Source organism: Ahaetulla prasina, chromosome 7 (assembly GCF_028640845.1).
Source record: "Ahaetulla prasina isolate Xishuangbanna chromosome 7, ASM2864084v1, whole genome shotgun sequence".
Lineage (NCBI taxonomy): Eukaryota > Metazoa > Chordata > Lepidosauria > Squamata > Colubridae > Ahaetulla > Ahaetulla prasina.
The window spans coordinates 2209204-2233635 of record NC_080545.1 but is presented as its reverse complement, the minus strand read 5'-3'; the positions used below and the strand labels follow the sequence as shown (position 1 = coordinate 2233635).

The 24432-nt window shown below is 44.2% G+C and overlaps 1 protein-coding gene across 10 annotated transcripts in view; it reads right to left on the bottom strand.

Moving 5' to 3' along the window:
• The window catches only part of FRMD4A (FERM domain containing 4A), a 342273-nt gene that overhangs the window by 79773 nt on the left and 238068 nt on the right, over positions 1–24432 (bottom strand). For all 10 annotated transcript variants that reach the window (XM_058191964.1, XM_058191962.1, XM_058191968.1 and 7 more), the window contains exons 5-7: positions 20985–21069; positions 10102–10158; positions 6986–7008 (exon numbers count right to left, since the gene is read on the bottom strand). In XM_058191964.1, coding sequence (XP_058047947.1) covers positions 6986–7008; positions 10102–10158; positions 20985–21069 — 165 coding nt within the window. The remainder of the gene's footprint in view (positions 1–6985; positions 7009–10101; positions 10159–20984; positions 21070–24432) is intronic.

Below are 24432 nucleotides of genomic sequence, written 5' to 3'. Positions count from 1 at the left end.
TAGAAGAAGATGTAATTAAAAACATTTTAGATTGTGCAGAAATGGACAGATTGACATTGAAGTTAAAAGAAAGATAAAGAGTATTTTCAAACATGGGACTTGTTTTACAAATGGTTGGATGATAGAGGTAGAAATTAGGTACGGGAAAAGTATTATTATATAAGCAAAATGATCCAGAGCTGGGGTGAAATCCAGCAGGTTCTGACAGGTTCTGGGAGAACCGGCAGCGGAAATTTTGAGTAGTTTGGAGAACCGGCAAATACCACCTCTGGCTGGCCCCAGAGTGGGGAGGGAATGGGGATTTTGCAGTATCCTTCCCCTGCCATGCCCACCAAGCTATGCCTACAGAACCTGTAGTAAAATTTTTTGGATTTCACCGCTGATCCAGACAATACGCTGTTCACTAGGCACTTATGTATGTAAAGTGAAAAATGTATAAACAAACTGTTAAAAAAAAAAAGAGTTGGGCATAATTCAGCAATTCAACAACAACAAATTTTAGAGGCAGCTCAGATTAGAATCCCAGAATTTCTCCTTTCTCCAAGTATATAAATCCTTCTCCAGTCACCTGTTGAGTCTCACCTGGGTGTATTTTGAGTGAGCCGAAGAGATTTATTTGAGATTCTACTTTTCCTGTAAATGTATGTACTTGACTTACAACCACAACTGAGTCCAAAACTTCTGCTGCTAAGTGATATCAGCATTCCAGAAAACCCCTCCTGGCTTCCTGGCTTCCAAATGCTGAAACATTTGTTAAGTGAGTTTCGTCTCACGTTACAACCTTTCTTGTCAACAGTGGTTAAGTGAAATCACTGCATTTGTTAAGTTAGTCACACGGTCATTAAGTGAATCTGGCTTCCCCATCGACTTGGCTTCGTCAGAAGGCTGCAAAAGGGGATCACGTGACACCCCGGGAAACTGCGACCGTCATAAATATGAATCAGTTACCAAGCATCTGAATTTTGATCATGTGACCGTGGGGACGCTGCAACGGTCGTTAAGTGTCAGGGTTTCGACAGATAATTGAATCATGAGCCTTGATCCCAGCTTCAAAAGAAATCCAGTTATTTACTAGGAACTCCATTTCTGCACGTACCCAAATGAAACCAACTCTGACTCCACGTAATTTACAGCCCTAATCATGACCCTGTTTCCTTTATCAGTCATATTCGCCAACTTGGAGGGATCACTTCCCTCCAGCCTCTGTGGGTAACCCTGGGAGACAGCCTTGAGAGAGATATGCCTGGAATGTGCTCCTGTCTTGGGCTGCCGTGTTGCTTTGTCGGTTTCCCAACCCCCTTGCCTATGGCAACTTGAGAGCAGGCCAAAGGTTTTGCAAGTTGACAGTAACTGTGAAAAATGGTCATAAGTCCCTTTTTTTGGTGTCGTCGTAACTTCAAACAGTCACTAAACTAATCGTTGTAAGTCAAATACTGCGTGTATAGAGATCCTCCTCCAGCCACCGCTTCAGTTTCAGCTGGGTGTATTTTGAGCGAGCTGAAGAGATTTATTTGATGTTCTACTTTTCCTGAAAACGTCTTTTCCTGGTGGAGGATTTTGTAAAAGGATTTTTGTCCCAGTTGCCTTAAATCATTTCTAACCCTTCCAGATGCACAATTTTCAACTCTCAGAATTTCTCAACCAATCATGGCCATTGGCCAAAGGTCTGTTTTCCATATATCCGGAAATCACCAAGTTTGGCAAACATGACCTTAAAAATTAATGCTCCCTCCCAGCTCTTTGAAGTTTATGTACGTTTTAACTACTGGGGAGTTTTGAAAGCTAGGAAAGAGGGCGAAAGATATGGAAAAATCAGGAAAAAAAAGACACAATTGGCTTTATGGAACAGGGTTTTTCTTAAAAAAATATAAGTTTTTTTTTTACAATAGGCAAATAGTGAGAAAAATTAGGGTGTGCATCTGAAGGTGCTTCTACGCTGTCAGCAACTCCACACCCTAATCTCACAATAGCAGTCTAAAAATCCACCAGAAATGGGTTTTCGGCTCTGCCAGTTTCACAGTGCCGAGGACGAAGCTGACAAATCACAGTATTTTTTTTTCTCCCAACTCCTGCAGGAATTACGGTGACAAACATTCTTCAGGCCCACTCGGGGCCAAAAGGAAATAATTGCACCCATTTCTCATCTGCATTGTCTTTGCTCCAGGTTGTGGTGCATTCGTCTGGTGGCTGCACAAATAAAGAAATCTCAGCGGTTCCTTTATGGGCCTCTGTGGCTCAGACTGGTAAGACAGTCTGTTATTAACAGCAGCTGCTTGCAATTACTGCAGGTTCAAGTCCCACCAGGCCCAAGGTTGACTCAGCCTTCCATCCTTTATAAGGTAGGTAAAATGAGGACCCAGATTGTTGGGGGGCAATAAGTTGACTTTGTATATAGTATACAAATGGATGAAGACTATTGCCTGACATAGTGTAAGCCGCCCTGAGTCTTCGGAGAAGGGCGGGATATAAATGCAAATAAAAATAAAAATAAAAAAAATGAAGGACTCCGCAGAGCTGTCAAAGCCATCCTTCCACTTGGAAGCCCCGAAGCCCAGGAGGTGGGCAGCGTGGGGTGCAAAGAGCCCCTGTGAATAGGGAAATGGATTGTCTTCGGGTTCCATGAACTTACAGGTAGTTCTCGACATGCAACAGTTCATTTAGTGACCATTCAAAGTTACAACAGCACCGAAAAAAGTGGCTTACGACCGTTTTTCATACTTACAACCGTTGCAACATCCCCCTGGTCGCTGATCAAAATTCAGATGTTTGGCAGCTGACTCATATTTATGACCGTTGTAGTGTCCTGGGGACCTGTGATCCCCATCTGCGACCTTCTGAACAAGCAAAGTCAATATGGAAGCCAGATTCACTTAACAGCCATGTTAACACTGCAGTGATTCACTTAACAACCTCGGCAAGAAAGGTTGTTGTTACGACCCCTTTTCACATTCAGGACCTATGGTCACCTGATCAAAATTCAGATGCTTGGCAACTGGCGTGTACTTATGACGGTTGCAGGGTCAGGGGTTCCCCTTTTGCGACCTTCTGACCAGCAAAGTCAGCCAGATTCACTTAACAACCGTGTTACTCACTTAAACAACTGCAGTGGTTCACAGTGGCAAAACTCACAGAACAAATTTCTCACTTAGCAACATACATCTGTGGTCATAAGCTGAAAACCACCTGTACTACAGTTTTTTTCTCTCTCTTTTTTTCCTTGAGTAAGTTTCACCGCAGCCAGAAATGAAATCTCTTGCACAAGGCTTCTATCGGCCTTTTCGAACAACAGAGACAGCAGTAATCCTGCAGCTGCCATAAATCAAATTTGCAGGTTATTGTTAGTGAGTTATTTCTTCTGGCTTTTCAATCAAGCCCTCTTATTAGTGACTAAGCAGCCGCCTGCAGGTTTTGGGCTGGGAAACGGAAGCAAGAACAGGCTTGTCAAAGACTATTTAGGATTTCACAAGCGGTGTCAGGCTTGAAAAGTGATGCGTCAGGAGACTTCCTACACCGAAGTGTGCCTTATTTACACAGGTAGCCCTCCAGAGTTTGTTTAGTGACCATTCAAAGTTACGGTGGCTTGGGAAAAAAACAGTTTAAGACCGTTTTTCACACTTACGGCCATTGCAGCTTCCCTGTGGTCACGTGATCAGAATTCAAACGGCTTGTACTTATGATGGTTGCAATGTCCCGGGGTTACGTGATCCCCTTTTGCAACCTTCTTCTTCATCATCATCTTCTTTTAACGACCCCAGAACTCCTTGCGGGATGGAGTCGGGGCAACTGAATGGAGCTGAATGTTTACTGGCCGGATGCCCTTCCCTGTTGCCAGTACGGAGTTTTGTTCAGCATATATATTCTCACTGTGCCCAGAGAGAGAAATAGCTGCCTCTACCTAGGATCAAACTCACAGCCTCCTGATTGTGAGGCGAGAGCTTCACCTCCAGGCCACCGCATCACTCGTCCCCTTTTGTGACCTTCTGATGAGCAAAATCAGTGGAAAGCCCAATTCGCTTAGCAACCGTGGTTACTGACTTAACTGCGCTGATTGTTGTGACCAACGCCCCCCAGTCACATTACCCCATCACCACTACCAAGCCACGCCCACAAAACCGGTAGTAACAAATTTTACATTTCACCACTGGATGGGAGACCACTGGAAGATCCCAGGGCTGTATATACTTATTTGGGATGTCAATAAACAAACTTTGGAGAAGGCACTGGCTGATCACTTCCGAACACCAAGAAAAACGGCATGAAGATGTACACACAATCATCGTTTATCCTTGGGCGCATGCAACATTCGAAATCGTGAACGGACAACCGCGAAGGGGAAGGCTGCTAACTGATTTTTTAAATGACCTCTGGGTTAGAGGTAACAGTGTTGGAAGGGACCTTGGAGGTCATCTAGTCCAACCCCTGCTCACACAGGAGACCTGTATGAGGGATTTGAACAGCAGAACTGCCGCCCTTTCTGATCGACAAGCTCGGCGTCTTAGCCACTGAGCCACCTGGACAGGCGATGCCTAAGAGTTCTTCAGGAGCTGAAGTTGCTTTGCAGGCAACTTTAAATTTTCTGAACTAATTCGAGGGGAGAAACGTGGCATGAACTGAAGGCGGAGTCAAAAAAGGAATCGGCCTAGAACCTTTCAGCCTAAAGAGCCGAGGTGGCGCAGTGGTTAGAGTGCAGTACTGCAGGCTACTTCAGCTGACTGGTAGCTGCAGTTCAGCAGATCGAATCTCACCAGGCTCAAGGTTGTTGACTCAGCCGTCCCTCCTTCCGAGGTGGGTAAAAGGAGGACCCAGATTGTTGTGGGGCGAGATGCTGATTCTGTAAATCGCTTAGAGAGGGCTGTAAAAGCACTATGAAGTGGTGTATAAGTCTAAGGGCTATTGCTATTTACATGGCCACATGCAGAGTAAATCCAACCTTCCTTGAATTCTGTTGATCCTTATCTAACTCCAAGCAGGTCCTAAACATTAGTTGAGAAGATGAGTAGCAATAAATCAGTTTTAATTGGATCTTCACCCATGGACCTGACCTTTGGACCTGAACTTTCATGCCTGACGCTAATCAAGGGCTCCGAAGTCCTTATTATAATAGAATAGAATAGAATTTTTTTTTTATTGGCCAAGTGTGTGATTGGACACACAAGGAACTTGTCTTGGTGCATACGTTGTCATTATTGGTGCTCCCCTTTAATTATTTAACTGAATGAGTGCCAGCTTTTCCAGGGGCGAATGGAGCCAGGGGTGAACGAACAGCCCCCTCATTTCATCAGGATAGTCATTCGCATCTTGCAATTAATTTTTACATCCAAATGCCAAAAATAACTTTAAGCCTAAAATAATCATGTTTTGGCTGCGATTTTGAAACAACTCTACCAATAGTCTGAATGACCACGCCCGGTGGGAGGAACCATTTGTTTTGAAACAGCTTTTTGGTTTACGGGAGTAGACAGTAATAGGTTTTTTATTTATTGGATTATTAATACCTAGCCCCCACCCACAAGAATTTGGATAGTTTCCTTAGTTCGTGTGTGTGTGTTTTCTGAGGTATTTGTATGTAGATCTTTGGTTATTCGGGTTTTCTCCCACGTAAAATTGGAAGTGTCTTTGCGACGTTTCGATGAAGTCCCATTCGTCATCTTCAGGCTTCAGCTTTGTGCTTCTAGGAGCTTCGTGCTTCTCATTGCTCCTAGAAGCACGAAGCTGTAAACACCAGCCTGAAGATGACGAATGGGACTTCGTCGAAACGTCGCCAAGACACTTCCAATTTTATGCGGGAGAAAACCTGAATAACCAAAGACCTACATATATATATGTGTGTGTGTGTGTGTGTGTGTGTATTGTATATGTATATGTATATGTATATGTATATGTATATGTATATGTATATGTATATGTATATATGTAAAGAAAGAAACAGGCATTCTGCGAGCTCCGGAACTAAAATAATTAAAATTTTATTCCACTAAGCTTTCGTCAGCCATCTGCTGACATCGTCAGAGTATTAAACTATTATTAGGCTTAGTAGAATAAAATTTTAAATATTTTAGTTCCGGAGCTCGCAGAATGTCTGTTTCTTTCTTTACAAATATACCTGGAACTCGTAAAAATAGGAGTTCCAGGTATATTTGTAAAGAAAGAAACAGACATTCTGAGAACTCTGGAACATATATATGCACCACATAATCAACCCTAATGTGAATTAAATATGACTCTAAGAATGTCAATAAACTTAAGAAGAATACTTAAAAAAGAATAGCAACAGACTAGCAGAATAGCCCTCAAATATCTTTGCCACTTTCCTACATTCTAATCGTATGACTGCTGTTCAGAGATGAGGAGGCCGGCTGTTCTTTGTTGATGGTTCTGCCAGAAAACAACTTCTGGACTCATGTCTATGGAGACCCTCAATCTTCCAGGTCACGGTTGTCCCAAAGGTGATTTTTCAAGGGGCAACTGGACTTCCTCTGTTTTTCCTTGAAGAGGTTTTGATTCTCATCCCAGAAGCTTCTTTGGTTCTGATCTGATCTGAACTAAAGAACTGAGGAAGCTTCTGGGATGAAGAGCGAAACATCTTCAAGGAAGAACAAAGTCCAGTTGCCTCTTGAAAAAGCACTTTGGGTCAAGGTCTGGACTCCTTCCTTGGGCAGGGGGCTGGATTAGAAGACCTGCAAGGTCCCCTCCTCCAGCCCAAGGATTCTATGAATTTGGACTTCTCCTCTCCTCCTTCCCGAGGAGGTAGGGATCCAATCATCCCTTCTCAACCCAAAACATAAGGACAAGTAGATTTAGCCAATCCTAAAGACGACCTGAATCCAATCCGTCACATTTCCGGTGTTTAAAGATTTTGAACCTTTCCCCAACAAGTACATTTGTACATTTCTCTGTAGGAGTGACACGTTGTGTAACTGAATAGCAATCCCATTTTGCATAAGAAGTATGTACAGTACGTGAAAAATAGCCATGCAAAACTTACCTTGAAAAATCTCCTTTTGCTTCCTATAAAATGATAAACAAAAAAGAGAGAGAGAGAGGATGTAACAATTGCTTATAATAACCTATAAAATCATGAAGAAAATGCACATTTCCATCTTCAAGTGTCATAAAATGTTTTACAACTCTAGCGGAAAATGATTCTAAGGCCAAGCTGTGACATCACCTTAAGACTGGAGTCCAGATTTATTCCTACTTACAGAAGCCTCATTGCAATCGATAGGAATAATTTAAGTTAAGTCTTACAGACTTCGGGGGGGGAGGGGCTGAAATACCACTCCATTGCTAACAGTTTACAGATCTTTTCTTTACATGTCCTGTTGATATCTCACCGCACTCTATTTTTTAAAATAAAAATAAATAAAAGGACCATATCTCAAGGAAAGGGATGAGATTTCTACCATATTGTGTAACAACGTCATAGAAATCGTGGCAGGGAGGTATCCACAATAATTAAACGTAGACTTGGAAATACATTTATTAATCTGGAAATATATTCATGAGCCGTCTCACTAATGAGAATCAAATTAAAAAGTGCAGAGATGTTTCGATAACTTTGCAGCTGTAGCACAACCGTGTGACTCTGGAAAATGGTGAGCTTGTTCTAAGGCTGTTAAGAAAACGTTCTTTGTTAGGTCTCCCAATGGCTTTACTTCCAGAGAGAACAAAACATTTTGCATAGAATGATCTTGAAATTGTGATTCAGCAAAGCGCATTAATTACAACGGGCTTTAATTCAGGAAAGCCCATTAATTACAAAATGGAGCCGTTTGCTCAGGCTCAAACCATCTTGATGAAAACTTCTGCTACCCTTTAAGAATATTTGAGCAGGTCAGTGCAGAATATTACACAATCAAAGCAACTGAAGACGAATCAATGATAGCTTGTTTTTTTTACTTTATAGGAGAATATTTGGAGCTCAGGGTTGAAATGAGGGATCCCTTGGTGCCCTCTGAGCTTGGTGGGGTTTTTTTGTAGATGTTTCATGACCCAACTAGGGAACATCATCAGTGCTGTTATCTAGTTTGGGTAATGAGGTAACCTTCATTTTTTACTTCGAAAACGTAAGTTTTGAACTAGATCTATTGGATCTCAGGCCTGCAGGATTACAATGTTAGAAGAGGGGATTTTTTTCCAGGACTTGCCTGGCCTCAAATCATGGCTGGTTGGGTTGAGTCACCAGCGGCTCAAGTCTGTTTCACCCAAGACGATCCCATTCATACCACCTACTCCTTATTTCCATTCGGAATTGTATTAAGTACAGTTTCATGAGTTGTATTAATTAATATATTTATTCACTACATGAAGTGTAGGGCCTGGTTGTGGCTCAACAGACTAATGCAGTCTGTTATTAACATAGCTGCCTGCAATTACTGCAGGTTCTAGTCCCACCAGGCCCAAGGTTGACTCAGCCTTCCATCCTTTATAAGGTGGGTAAAATGAGGACCCAGATTGTTGGGGGCAATAAGTTGACTTTGTATATAATATACAAATGGATGAAGACTATTGCTAACATAGTGTAAGCCGCCCTGAGTCTTCGGAGAAGGGCGGGGTATAAATGCGAATAATAAAAAAAAAAGTTATAATGAATTGAAGAGAATATCTGTAGCTCAGGGCTGAACTGTGAGGTTCTTGGTGCTCTTGGGGCACTGATGGTGTTACCTAGTTTGGTAAAGAGATGTCTGCAAGAAAACCACCAAGCTCAAAGACCACCAAGGACCCCACTGAAATTATAATCAGTTGGATATAGAAAAATGTTTAATTTCACTATCTCTTGTGCTAACTTTGGTACCAACACTGCCTAGTAAGGAATCGTCAGGATATAAAACATCAGATTTTAATACAGAGGAACCTGTAAATTCTCTCCACTTTTTTCCCTTGTCTTCACTGCTGCAGCACTTATACTTTGGAGAAGACTGAAGTGCTGTTGCTGTATTTTAAATTAATTGATTGCTACGCTCAGAGGATATGTTTGTGGATGTCTGGAGTAGAATTTACAGTTGTGTTTGTTAATTCCAGTTAATTGGCAATCAATTAACCAGCAGTATAATGGCAGGGAAGAAAACCAGTTATTTTATGATCCCCTTGGGGCTAACCATCTTCCTTCCTGCTAATTATATCATGGGGTTGATTATTAACTTGCTAGAACAAAATATATATTTATGAGAGTCAGTGGAAGGAAGGAATACCTCCCTGGATTTGATTTTGTAACGGAGGTCTCAACCACATCTTAAAACGAAATAGACTTGATTATGCTATCTGCCCATTGAACTATTGGCTATAAAAGAGGTAGAAAATGCTGGAAAATCCTCAGCTGGTACTTATCTCTCCTGTTTAAAACGAGAGGCTAAATGCACATGGGAATAATACCATGGATTGCCAGAGAATTGAATCTCCAGTTTTGGTCACCACAATGTAAAAAAGATGCTGAGACTCTAGAAAGAGTGCAGAGAAGAGCAACAAAGATGATTAGGGGACTGGAGGCTAAAACATATGAAGAACGGTTGCAGGAACTGGGTATGTCTAGTTTAATGAAAAGAAGGACTAGGGGAGACATGATAGCTGTGTTCCAATATCTCAGGGGTTGCCACAAAGAAGAGGGAGTCGGGCTGTTCTCCAAAGCACCTGAGGGTAGAACAAGAAGCAACGGGTGGAAACTGATCAAAGAAAGAAGCAACTTAGAACTAAGGAGAAATTTCCTGACAGTTAGAACAATTAATAAGTGGAACGACTTGCCTTCAGAAGTTGTGAATGCTCCAACACTGGAAATTTTTAAGAAAATGTTGGATAACCATCTGACTGAGATGGTGTAGGGTTTCCTGCCTGGGCAGGGGGTTGGACTAGAAGGCCTCCAAGGTCCCTTCCAACTCTGATGTTATGTTATGTTATGTTATAATTCTCATATAGCAGTTGTCTCCAATCTTGGCAATTTAAGGCTTGTGGATTTCAACTCCCAGAGTTCCTCAGCCAGCAAAGCTGGGAGTTGAAGTCCACAAGTTTTAAAGTTGCCAAGGTTGGAGACCATTGTCATATGGCGCCAACGTTCACATTTCCTTCTTTCAACAAAACAGCAGCCACAGCAAAATCTACACAACTTACCTGTAGGATGTACGCAGCCAACTCAAACACCACTTCACTGTCGACCTCAATCAGCTCCTTTTGGGAAAAGAGAAACGGAAATCAAGAAAATAAATACATCAACGTCTCTTTATTTAATATCTTACAATAATAAAGTCTCCAAAGTACTTTAGAGCAACATGAAACCAACGGACATATTTTATTCATTTATCTAGTTTGGGTTCCCACCAAGGACTCCTCCAGCTGAACGATCATATAAGTAGTACGGAGAAAGGACATAAGACACAGATTTTTCTCTTGCTTCTCTTAAATATTTGCTGTGCTATTTTTGGAACTGCCTGGACTGCGGTTTATCATCCTGAAGGTTTCCTGTGGTTCCCCATCATTCTTTTCTCATGGATTTCTAAAAATAGCTCCAGTACATGACATGTAGAAATTTAGGAGAAGAAGGATGTTCAGGCACTATGATAGAAAGTCAAGGATTTCTGCTTTTTTCAGAGTTATGGAAAAAAGAAAATGGAATGATAGGTGAAGGAAAAAAGTAACAGCAGACTAATTTTTGTTCACATTAATTAGTAGTTCAAAAGAACTGATTGCACCATAATAACTAATACTATAATACTAATACCCTACCACCAGTTGCAAACTTTGGGCATGTCTAATCTAGTGAAAAGGAGAACTAGGGGTGACATGATAGCAGTCTTCCAACATTGGAGGAGCTGCCACAAAGAAGAGGGGGTCAACCTATTCTCCAAAGCACCTGAGGGCAGGACAAGAAGCAATGGATAGAGTAGAGTAGGAGGAGAGAAGCAACCTATTGAACTAAGGAGAAGTTTCCTGACAGTGAGAAGAATTAACTAGTGGAAGAGCTTTCTTCAGAAGTGGTGGGTGCTCCATCCCTGGAGGTTTTTAAGAAGAGATTGGAGAGCCAACATTTCAGAAATGGTATAGGGGTTCCTCCTTGAGCAGGGGGTTGGACTAAGACGTCCAAGGTCCCTTCCAACTCTTGTGTTGTGTTGTGTTCTACTCTACTCTTCTCTACTCTACTCTACTCAATCTGCTCTACTCTACTCTACTCTACTCTACTCTACTCTACTCTACTCTACTCTATTCTACTCTACCCTACCCTATCCCTATTCCATTTTTAGAATATTGTCTTCTACACAAAATCATTTCCTGTTTGAAGAGAAGTTTGGTCCATCTCTAGATTAATGGAGGGGAGACATGAATGCTAGGAAGAGGACAGGGAAGGGCAAAGAGTGACATGCAATATGAAGCCCATGACATGATGGATGTGTGTGCATCAGGGACCGAGACACTGGTAGCAATTTAAGGCAGTGACTTCACGATGGTTGCGCCATATCGGTTGTGACACTTGCTTTTCAAGAGACATCCAGAGGGTGTGTGTCTCCACCTTGGCAAGAGGGCGGAGGGCACGTCACAATGAAGGCTCCACCTCTCTTGTACCCACAACAACATTCCATGCACGTTCAAGATGGGTTGGGTTGCATCCCAACGTTCCATGCAGGGCAGTGGTGAAATCCAATTTTTTTTACTACCATTCTGTGGGTGTGGTTTGGTGGGCGTGGCAGGGGAAGGCTGCTACAAAATCCCCAGTCCCACCCCACTCCAGGGGAAGGATACTGCAAAATCCCCATTCCCTCCCCACTCTGGGGCCAGCCAGAGTTCGGTTCTCCCAACTACTCAAAATTTCCGCTACTGGTTCTCCGAAACCTGTCAGAACCTGCTGGATTTCATCCCTGATCCAGGACCTTCTCACACTTAGCACACTTTTCACAAGTCCCAGGTCTTTTTGCCTTCTTTTTCTCTTCTTCCCAAAAGATTTCCAGTTTAGCCAACAAAAACCAGTGGGGCCTCCATATGTTTTCCCCCCCTTTCTGGGCACCATGGACATTTAATAGCAAAAATTCCCTTCTTACAATTCCCACCACTAATTCCTGCAGTGCATTTTCTATGAATTATTACCTCACAATTAAAAGTAATTTCTGTTTGTATGCATAGCTCTTTCTTTTTTTTTTAAATTTAATTTGAATTTATATCCCGCCCTTCTCCGAAGACTCAGGGCGGCTTACATTGTGTTAAGCAATAGTCTTCATCCATTTGTATATTATATACAAAGTCAACTTTTATTGCCCCCCCCAACAATCTGGGTCCTCATTTTACCTACCTTATAAAGGATGGAAGGCTGAGTCAACCTTGGGCCTGGTGGGACTTGAACCTGCAGTAATTGCAGGCAGCTATGTTAATAACAGACTGCATTAGCCTGTTGAGCCACCAGAGGCCCCTCTTTGCTGATTGAGGGATTCTGGGAGTTGAAGTCCACAAGTCTTGAAGGAACCAAGGTTGGAGACCTCTGCTTTAAAGTATACAGGTAGTCCTTCACTTGGAACAGCTCATTTAGTGACTTATGACCATTTTTCACACTTACAACTGTTGCAGCCTCTCCAGGGGGATCAAAAATTCAGAGGCTTGGTAACTGATTCATATTTATGACGGCCGCTGTGTCCTGGGATCACACGATCCCCTTTTGCGACCTTCTGACAAGCCAAGTCAATTTGGGAAAGCAGGTTCACTTTACAACCAAGTTACTAACTTAACACCTGCAGTGATTCACTTAACAGCCGTGGCAAGAAAAGCCGTAACAAGGGACCAAGTTCCCTTAACAACCGACTCACTTAAACAACAGAAATTTTGGGATCCACTGAGGTCGTAAATTGAGGGCCACCTGTAATTGGATTTTTTAAAAAATGTCTTTTCTCCTTCATTACTTGCATAAATGGGCGGGAGATGTTCCAATTAATTCAGGAAAAAAGCTTCCCTTGAATATTTTGCTAATCTTTCCTACTGAAACTTTAAATTTATACAGAAAAGGGAGGACAAAAAAGGGGTAGTACAACTTTGGAGAAATGTGCAGGGAGAGTCCAAAAAGCAACAATGCCGGTTGGGAACCTGCCGTTGAAGGTTTGCGCTTTTTTTAAAACATGTGTTGCACAACCAAAACACATTTTCAAAGTGACAGCTGCCTTCTTACCCTTTTAACCCTCCCATGGATGACTCCACATGCCGCTAAAATGAAGGACACGCCTCAAATTCACAAGCCGTAAAGTTTGCTCTTTGCAGAGGAGAACAAAGTTAACTTTTGTCCTGTTTAAGAGTTTCCTGCTGCATTAAAGCCACGAGATTAAAACAAAACTCAAGTCTTCGATCCTAATTCACTGCAGTTGAGCTGGCCTGTTACACCCTTCTGATTATTTATTTATTAGTACGATTCTTCTACCTGAAATATTTCTTACTCAGAAGATACACCCAGGGTGTACAATAAAATGGCAGAAGGTAACAGCTTAAAGAAAGCGTGTATTTTCCATGGAAAGCAACAGACCTCCTCAAATGTGACTTGAGATTTTGTTAGTGAAAGAAAGAAAAGAAAAGAAAAGAAAAGAAAGAAAGAAAGAAAGAAATTAAAGAAAATAAAAAACGTAGTTTCGGAGAAGACGGTTGGGACTTCCTTGTCCAAAACTACTTAAGTAAGGTGCTACTACCAAAGCCTGCTGGCTGGGGGATTCTGGGAGCTGGAGTCCACTTGTCTTCAAGGTGCTGAGGTTGAAGAAACCCAACCCTAGGGGATGGTACCATCAAAGCAAAAACACAAACCAGCATCTCCATGGCTTTACATGGAGGCCATCCTATTTCCTCCTTCAAAACTAGAAATAAAACCCAACCCTAATTTTTTCATGGGTTGACTTCCACAGAAGGTTCTTAGGAGCTTCCAACACTTAATATTGAACTGGCTGCAAGTTGAGGTTAACCCTTCCTATGATGCAGAGTGAGGACGGTAGCCTTGAACTTTTCATGTTATTGTTGTTAGTTATGAAGTTGTGTCCAACCCATTACGACCCCATGGACAATGTTCCTCCAGGCCTTCCTGTCTAGCAAATGCCATTGCTGGTCTTTTAATCCTTATGGGAGGGGCCAGTCATCTCTTGGCCCTACTCCTGAGTTGTCCTCTTTGCTTGAGCTGCTCTTGCCTTCTGGCAGCTCTTCTCCTGCGTGCATTAGGAACAGGCTCCTCCTGTTCCTCTGCCTCACTACTATCAGTCTCTGGAGGCTCTGGAGTCCGCACTTCACCCCCCGATGGCCCTGGCCCCACTTCAGCCTCCGACTCAGAGCCCTCATCTGGGCCTTCCCCAGCCTCCAAGACTGGCCTCACCCTCATCTTCCTCAGCCTCATCGCTGTCCGACTCCGTTGCCAGCTCCGCAGGCTGCTGGCGGACCACAAAAGTCCAGATCTGCCTATCCCAGGTCCTTGGGAAGGACTTGATAGGAGGGATAAAAATGCCAAATCCAGCTTGAATATCTGGCTGACTGTGCAATGAAATAATAATGATGATGATGATGATTTCTATATGGGGTTAAGAGAGTTCAAACCACCTAATGCCTTCTATTAGGAATTCCTAAAAATGACCCTATAAAAAGAGCTCAGTTTAATCTCCCCTCCTTGCTAAGAATTGCATCTGAATACAGCTCCCCTCCGGCGAGGCAGGGAGTCCATGAGAGTTATCCGATTTGAACCTGGGAAGTTTGCATTCAAAATTTAGGGAAACTCCCCTCTCTTTCGGTCTCTGTTTCTTTCTGCCTCAAAGCAGCAACAGAGCTGTGATTCCTGTTGCTCGAAGGCCTAAATCCAGGCCGATAAGAAGAAAAAGAAGAAGAAAATAATAGCCCCTGTTATTAATTAGCGCTGGAGGCAGAACTAACGAACGTAAAACAAGACCGCCTATTCAAGAGGCACCTTGGGAGAAGGAAAAGAGTACAGTTCCCACAGTATAGTCATGGCTAGGAGTAAAATAACCCCCCACCTCGGGCCCCCCACCTCCCCACACGGGGGGGGGGGCAAGGAAACAAGCGAGTAATCCATTTCAGCTAAGCCCTCCCCCCCTCCAGCTCTGGTAGGTGACACCGCTTCCTAAACCCTCCCTCTGGGCTGTCCTGAATTTGCACTTGAAAGCAGAGTCCTACAGTAGGTAGAATGGAGAATGTTCAAAAGTAGTAGAGAAAAGAAGAACTAGGGATGAGATGACACCCCCCAGCCGGGACACTATCCACTCTTGAAGAGCTGTCCCAGGGTCCACCTATTTGCCAAAGCACCTGAAGGGTGGACAAGAGCCTCTGGTGGCTCAGACTGCTAATGCAGTCTGTTATTAACAGCAGCTGCTTGCAATTACTGCAGGTTCGAGTCCCACCAGGCCCAAGGTTGCCTCAGCCTTCCATCCTTTATAAGGTAGGTAAAATGAGGACCCAGATTCTTGGGGGCAATAAGTTGACTTTGTCTATAAATATACAAATAGGATGAAGACTATTGCTAACATAGTGTAAGCCGCCCTGAGTCTTCGGAGAAGGGTGGGATATAAATGCAAATTAAAAAAAAAAGAAAAAGAAACAATGGATGGAAACTAATCAAGGAGAGAAGCAACCTGGAATTAAGGAGAAACTTCTTAACCGTGAGGACAATTAACCATTGGGTTAACTTGCCTCCAGAAGTTGTAGGTGCTTCATCACTGGAGGTTTTTAAGAAGAGATTGGATATAAGAGCACAAAAGTGCCTACCGTTCCTGTCCTATTGTTCCCTTTCATTATATCAAATTAATATAGTTGTTGCATACTTTTGCTTATATATATGTTTATATGATGTGTTGTTGTTTTATGTCAATGTTTGCGTATACTGTTGTGACAAAATAAAAAAAAAAAGTCCCTTGTCTGAAATGGTTTGGGTCTCCTGCTAGAGCAGAGGGTTGGGTTAGAAGACCTCCAAGGTCCCTTTCAGTTCTGTGTTGTGGTCCGCCGGCAGCCTGTGGAGCTGGCAGCAGAGTCGGACAATGAGGAGGCTGGGGAAAACAATGGGTCAATCCTGGAGTCAGGGGAAGGCCCGGACGAGGGCTCTGCGTCGGAGGCAGAGAGGGGGCCAGGGCCATTGTGGAGGAATGCGTGGACTCCAGAGCCTCCAGAAGCGGACAGCAGAGAGGCAGAGGAACAGGAGGAGCCTGTTCCTTGTGCATGCATGCGAAGAGCTGCCAGAAGGCAAGAGCAGCTGAAGCAAAAAGGATGACTCGGGAGTAAGGCCAGGAGATGATTGGCCACTCCCATAAGGCTTAAAAGAGCAGCAAAGGCTCTTGGGCTCTTTGTAGGAAAGCAACGTTGCTCCAATTGTTTCTAGTTGGCGTCTCTTGTTTCTGAACTTCATGGGGCTTTGCCAGGAAAAGCCTTTGGCAGGGTGCCAAAGAAGACAAAGGGTTGTGATAAGGCCGAAGGACTTTTTCTGAAGGACTTTGTTTTGGAATTAATTTGGACTAAACTGAGAATGAAGTGAAAGAGCCACATGCAGCTCCAGAGCCACAGATTGCTGATCCCTGCTCTAGACAATTCATCCTCACTTGGAGTTCTGTGTGCAATGACTGAGGAGGTTACAACTAGTATATCAAAATACAGTGGTTCTTCCATACTCATCATTAATTGGTTCGGGGGGGGGGCAAACAATTTTACCCATCAGGAGTAATGTAGTGACTCACAAGGCAGCTGACACCAATAAGTTCTAGTTTGTGCATTGAGTACCAAACAAACGATAAGCACCCAGACAAAATTTTCACATCAAAATGAATTGAAGTACCAAATTCGACGCGTTTCAAAGCAGTTGAGTACCAAGGTACCATTATATATAGAAATATACGCTTATCTTTTGCTTATGAATCTTATGTGGCTCTGGATTTACTCATCCAAATATACTGATTTTTGATGTCATGCTGGAGTGAAAATATTTACAATACTTGTTTATCCGGAACAAATGATCTACACTTCTTGCAGGCGTGGCTCAACAAACCAGGAAAGTTCCCTGTCTGGACTGTACTGGTTTGAATTAGGATTGCTGGTTTATGATTCTAGATTCTTAGGAGACTACCAACTCCAGGATCCCTGCTAGAACATAATGCTAATTGAAACTTACAGGGAGGTTTTCGGGTTTATTTATAAAGTCAGGACTTGATTTTTGAATTACGGTAACTACTGTACATTTACAAAGTTTCCTTGGCTAACCATTGACTTCTTCCAAAGAGCCATACTATCCAGGGGTGAAATCCAGCAGGTTCTGACAGGTTCTGGAGAACTGGTAGCGGAAATTTTGAGCAGTTTGGAGAACCGGTAGTGGAAATTTTCAGTAGGTTGGAGAACTGGCAAATACCACCTCTGGTTGGCCTCAGAGTGGGGTGGGAATGGGGATTTTTTTAAATTTTTTATTTATTTTTTATTTATTTATTTGGTCACAACAGTATATATAAGCATAAGCATGAAAATAACTATATAACATATAAGCATATATATAAGCATAGGTATGTAATAATTATATTAATTGGATATAATGAAAGGAATCAATAGGACAGGAACGGTAGGCACGTTTGTGCTCTTATGCACGCCCCTTATAGTCCTCTTAGGAATGGGGTGAGGTCAATAGTAGACAGTTTTTGGTTAAAGCTTTGGGGATTCTGAGAAGAGACCACAGAGTCAGGTAGTGTGTTCCAAGCATTAATAACTCTATTACAGAAGTCATATTTTCTGCAATCAAAGCGGTTAACATTGAGTTTAAATCTATTGTTTGCTCTTGTATTGTTGTGATTGTATTGTTTTGATTTTGATATTTTGCAATATCCTTCCCCTGCCACGCCCACCAAGCCATACCACTCCCACCAAGCCACGCCCACAGAACTGGTAGTAAAAAAAATTGGATTTCACCGCTGCTATTACCCCACTTCAATAGCCCTACAATCCATCTGGGGTTGCAACAATTGATTGATTGCAGTTGGCTTCTGGTCAACACTAGCCAAGATTAGTTCTTTGCTGCCACCTGCTGTGTTTCCCCAAATGTAGCTGCTCTTCATGGTTGCAAGAGACTAGCATGAATCCATGCCTAGAGAGTTCACATTCAACAATTCATAATTCTAATTAAATGCGCCAGTGCGTTAGTGCTACTGACACAGGCAATTCAATTATCTTTTGTTGTAGCGGTGTCAAAACATGCTAGATTAAGCCACGATTATGCATTCTTAATTTAACATGTGTTGGAAGCCTCTCGTATTAAGTCATCTCAAAATCAAATGAAGTCAAGTCAAATCAAATCAAATCAATCTTCATTACGGCCATAAAACAGCAAGGAACAATTTACTGGCTTTTGACATAGTTCCTTTTCCCCCCCAAGGTTACTGTATTGGGCGAATCCAGCCATTTCATTAGTCAAGAGAGAAGTGGAATTTCAGACTTTAGGAAATACCTTATTTCTGCTTCAGGTCCAAAGTCTAGGTCTGCCAAGGGCAGTTGTGAAATCCACATTTTTTTACTATCGGTTCTGTGGGTGTGGCTTGGCGGGCGTGGCAGGGAAAGGATACTGCAAAATCTCCATTCCTTTCCCACTCCTGGGGGAAGGATATTGCAAAATCTCCATTCCCACCCCACTCTGGGGCCAGCCAGAGGTGGTATTCGTTGATTCTCTGAACTGCTCCAAATTTCCGCTACCGGTTCTCCAGAACCTGTCAGAACCTGCTGGATTTCACCCGTGGCCAATGGGTTATATAACGTTCTGCATTTAGGAAGGTTTTATTTTAAGTCAGGCGGGTCCTTTCCTCTCTGTAAACCCCGTAACCATTTGGATGGGAATAATTTCCTCAGCATTACAAAGGTCAACAGCAAGTTTTTAACAACTTTGGACCCTTTCCTGTGAATTTTTCTCCCATCTGATTTAGCTGCAAGGCTGTCACTCTTCTGATGGATACCTTTAAGGGAGCGCTAATGATCCTTTGGGCCCCTGGATAACAGGGCTAAATGGTATCCTGTGGATATCATTTTAAAGATGTCTATGGAGAGTCTCCGCCATCCAGATCGTGGTTGTCCCAAAGGTGGTTTTTTTCAAGAGGCAACTGGACTTTCTCATTTTTTCCTTGAAGGGCCTCTGGTGGCTCAGACTGGTAAGACAGTCTGTTATTAACAGCAGCTGCTTGCAATTACTGCAGGTTCTAGTCCCACCAGGCCCAAAGTTGACTCAGCCTTCCATCCTTTATAAGGGAGGTAAAATGAGGACCCAGATTGTTGGGGGCAATAAGTTGACTTTGTATATAATATACAAATAGGATGAAGACTACTGCTTAACACAGTGTAAGCCGCCCTGAGTCTTCGGAGAAGGGCGGGACGTTTTGCTTCTCCTCCAAGGAGCTTCCTCCATTTTGAACTGAAGAACTGAAGAAGCTTCTTGAAGGGGAAGCGAAACGACTTCAAGGAAAAACCAGAAAGTCCAGTTGCCTCTTGAAAAAATAAAATAAAAGCCCCTCTGAGACCGTTTTAAAGAGCAACTGTACGTACATTCCAAAAACGGTCGATCATAAAGGCTGATTAGACTATTCGCTACAACACAGCAAGACCCCAAAAATCTAACCAGGATGGACGTTAATCAAACTTAACATAACATGCAAATATACTGGCTAGGTTTGTACAGGTAGCCCTCGACTACGACAACAACGGAGCTCAGCATTTATATTGTTAAGTGAAACATTTGTTAATAGCAATAACCCTTAGACTTCTATACCACTTCACAGTGCTTTTACAGGCAACTTTAAGTAGCTTAGAGAGCCAGCCTCCTGCCCCCAACAATCTGGGTCCTCATTTACCGATCTCGGAAGGACGGAAGGCTGAGTCAACCTTGAGCCTGGCGAGATTCGAACTGCCGAATTGCAGTCAGCCGGCAGTCAGCAGCAGTAGCCTGCAGTACTGCACTCTAACCACTGTGCCACTGTGGCTGGTTAAGTCACTTTTGCCCCGTTTTTATGACATTTCTTATGCCACCGTTGTTAAGCGAATTGCTGCAGTTGTTAAATTAGTAACACGGTTCTTAAGCGAATCTGCCTTCGCCATTGACTTTGCTGATCTGAAGGGCACAAAAGGAGATCATGTGACACCCCCCCCCCGGGACACCGCAACCGTCATAAGTACACGCCAGTTGCCAAGCTTCCAAATTTTGAACACGTGACCACAGGGATCCTGCAACGGTTATAAGGGTGAGAAACGGTTTTATTTTCCAGTGCCGTCGTCACTTTCATCACTAAATGAACTGTTGTAAATTGAGGATTACCTGTACTTGACTTGGTTACATGTAATGTGTGAGCACAGCTAGTGTTCCTGTATTATCTAACCCAGAGGTGTCAAACTCAAGGCCTGCAGGCGGGATCTGGCCCGTGATGTGGTTGGATCCAGCCTGTGGGGCCATCCCAGTCTACCTGCGCGGCTTTGGCCCAGGCTACTGAATGGTTGGCGTCAAGCTGGCCACGCCCAGCCACACAGTTGCCCACCCTCACCCTCTAAGGTCAACCACAGCCCTGATGTGACCCTCAATGAAATTGACTTTACGGGGGTGAAATGCTACCGGTTCACTCCAGTTCGGGCAAACCGGTAGTGATAAAAACTATAGGTTTGGGCGAACTGCTAGTTTAAAAAAGGCTACCAGTTCGGCTGAACTGATAGTTAGCTACCAGTTTGGTCGAACCAGTAGTTTAAAAAGCTACCAGTCAAACTGGTATTTCCGCTGTGCCACGCGGTTTAGCTTTGCTAGAAAGCAAAAAATCCTACTTTCTTAGCGAAGTTAAATCATGGGGCACAGCTGATCCCCCCCCCACTGTTCTACTTACTTTCCCAAGCCTCCCTTTGGCACGCGGCACGCATGCGCGGCCGGCAAACTGGTAGCAAACCGGTTCAGATTTCACCACTGGTTTGACGCCCCTGATCTAGCCAACATGGACCAGGTTTGAGCTCAACCGTTGCAAAAAACAGAAGAAGAAGAAGAAAAATACAGAACTTGCCTTATAAATACAGGACTTTGCATTCAGGAAGAACAATTCGATGGTCGCGTTGTCCTTCAGGTAAGAAATGCTTTCGATGTAGAACCTGGAAACGAAGCAGACAAGTCAAATCAGCTCACAGATGAAACACGGCTGATAAATAAATACAGGAGCCTTGATTCACTTTGTTGTTGTTGTTTTAATCTGGATGTGAGAAAAAAGAAAAAAAGCAGAGCTTCCAGGGCTGAAGGAGAAAAGAATTCCTTTTTCTTTCTCAGTGATTGTGTTATGATTGTCGGTAGAGATTTGTGGGTCCCTGAAGACCCCATCGGTCAGCCTGGCAGATACGTGGCCGTCCCGGCTGATGGGAAAGGCATTAAGGCTTGTTTTATTTCACAGACAGATTGATAGCTCCATAAATATTTTAGACTGGGCTTGTTTACTTTTTCCCAGCCGTGGTCCTCCAGGATTTGCACTGCCGGGGCGACAAAACATGGATGATCTTAATCTGAGAAATATCAGGCTTTTTCCAAAGAGCTTTTGGGGGAAGAACGAAGGATGGACAATAGACGGGTGTTGGTTGAAAACGAGCATCGTTAGAATTCGTTTTTTTAATGGGGTGCTGAATGGATCGAGGGCTGCACGATCTAGGGTGATGTAGGGTGAACCTGGATCAGAGGAACTTAACATTGGGGAGAGCAAACCCCACTTCCTGCTCGCACTGATGATGTTCCCTAGCTGGGTCATGAAAGGTCTGCAGGAAAATCACCAGGCTCACAGAGCATCACAGACCCTACAGTCCTCCTCCTCCTCCTCCTCCTCCTCCTCCTCCTTTCTGCAAACCCCACTCCTTCTAGCATTGATGACGTTCCCTAGCTGGGTCATGAAACATCTGCAGGAAAATCACCAGGCTCAGAGAGCATCATAGACCCCACAGTTCTCCTCCTCCTCCTCCTCCTCCTCCTCCTCCTCCTCCTCCTCCTCCTCCTCCTCCTCCTCCTCCTCCTCCTCCTCCTCCTCCTTTCTGCAAACCCCACTCCTTCTAGCATTGATGACGTTCCCTAGCTGGGTCATGAAACATCTGCAGGAAAATCACCAGGCTCAGAGAGCATCATAGACCCCACAGTTCTCCTCCTCCTCCTCCTCCTCCTCCTTTCTGCAAACCCCACTCCTTCTAGCACTGATGACGTTCCCTAGCTGGGTCATGAAACATCTGCAGGAAAATCACCAGGCTCACAGAGCATCATAGACCCCACAGTTCTCCTCCTCCTCCTCCTCCTCCTCCTCCTCCTCCTCCTCCTCCTCCTCCTCCTCCTCCTCCTCCTCCTCCTCCTTTCTGCAAACCCCACTCCTTCTAGCATTGATGACGTTCCCTAGCTGGGTCATGAAACATCTGCAGGAAAATCACCAGGCTCAGAGAGCATCATAGACCCCACAGTTCTCCACCTCCTCCTCCTACTCCTCCTCCTCCTCCTCCTCCTCCTCCTCCTCCTCCTTTCTGCAAACCCCACTCCTTCTAGCATTGATGACGTTCCCTAGCTGGGTCATGAAACATCTGCAGGAAAATCACCAGGCTCAGAGAGCATCATAGACCCCACAGTTCTCCTCCTCCTCCTCCTCCTCCTCCTCCTTTCTGCAAACCCCACTCCTTCTAGCATTGATGACGTTCCCTAGCTGGGTCATGAAACATCTGCAGGAAAATCACCAGGCTCAGAGAGCATCATAGACCCCACAGTTCTCCTCCTCCTCCTCCTCCTCCTCCTCCTCCTCCTCCTCCTCCTCCTCCTCCTCCTCCTCCTCCTCCTCCTCCTCCTTTCTGCAAACCCCACTCCTTCTAGCATTGATGGCGTTCCCTAGCTGGGTCATGAAACATCTGCAGGAAAATCACCAGGCTCAGAGACCACCAAAGACCCCACAGTTCTCCACCTCCTCCTCCTCCTCCTCCTTCTCCTCCTCCTCCTCCTCCTCCTCCTCCTCCTCCTCCTCCTCCTCCTCCTCCTCCTTTCTGCAAACCCCACTCCTTCTAGCATTGATGGCGTTCCCTAGCTGGGTCATGAAACATCTGCAGGAAAATCACCAGGCTCAGAGGCATCATAGACCCCACAGTTCTCCTCCTCCTCCTCCTCCTCCTCCTTTCTGAAACCCCACTCCTTCTAGCATTGATGAGCGTTCCCTAGCTGGGTCATGAAACATCTGCAGGAAAATCAGGCTCAGAAAGCATCAAAGACCCCAGTTCTCCTCCTCCTCCTCCTCCTCCTCCTTTCTGCAAACCCCACTCCTTCTAGCATTGATGCGTTCCTAGCTGGGTCATGAAACATCTGCAGGAAAATCACCAGGCTCAGAGAGCATCATAGACCCCATAGTTCTCCTCCTCCTCCTCCTCCTCCTCCTCCTCCTCCTCCTCCTCCTCCTCCTCCTCCTCCTCCTCCTCCTCCTCCTCCTCCTTTCTGCAAACCCCACTCCTTCTAGCATTGATGACGTTCCCTAGCTGGGTCATGAAACATCTGCAGGAAAATCACCAGGCTCAGAGAGCATCATAGACCCCACAGTTCTCCACCTCCTCCTCCTCCTCCTCCTCCTCCTCCTCCTCCTCCTCCTCCTCCTTTCTGCAAACCCCACTCCTTCTAGCATTGATGACGTTCCCTAGCTGGGTCATGAAACATCTGCAGGAAAATCACCAAGAAACTGCCAAGGATTAGGATTTTGGGGAATCATAGCATAGCACTGTGGCAAGCCAACATGGTTGCCCAGCATTGCGCTCTTGCTTTGAGGAACCCTCACTTAGAAGAGAGCTCCAGAGTCAAAGAATCTTATGGACTAGAAGTTCGGCTTTTACTTTTAGTCTTGTCTCAACACTCTGCCTTAGCCAAGGCCATCAGGAGTGCTAAGTCCAGGTAGTCCTCACCTGATGACCACAACGGAGCCCAAAATTTCAGTTGCTAAGTGAGGCAGTTGTTAAATGAATTCTGCCCCATGTTACGACCTTTCTGGCCACGGTTGTTAAGCGAATCACCAAGTTCGTCACACGGTTGTTAAGTGAATCCGTGCTTCCCCATGAACTTTTTCTTCTCAGAAGGTTGCAAAAGGGGATCACACGACCCCGAGACACTGCGACCGTTGTAAATATGATGTCAGTGGCCAAGTGCCCGAATTGTGACCACGTGACCACGGGGATGTTGCAACTGTGAAAATGGTCACAAGTCTCTTTTTTCAGTCGCTTGTAATTTCAAGCAGTCACTAAATGAATTTGTTGTAAGTTGAAGATTACTTGTATCATCATCATCATCATCATCATCATCATTTAACAATCCCACAATCCCTTGCGGGGCAGAGTTTGGGCAATTGAATGGCGCTGAGTGTTTCCTGGCCGGATGCCCTTCCTGTCGCCAATACGGAGTAACGTAAGGTATTTTAAAAAAACCCACAAGTCTTTCCCAAGGTATCTTTGAATACTTTCTGATTTTTTCTT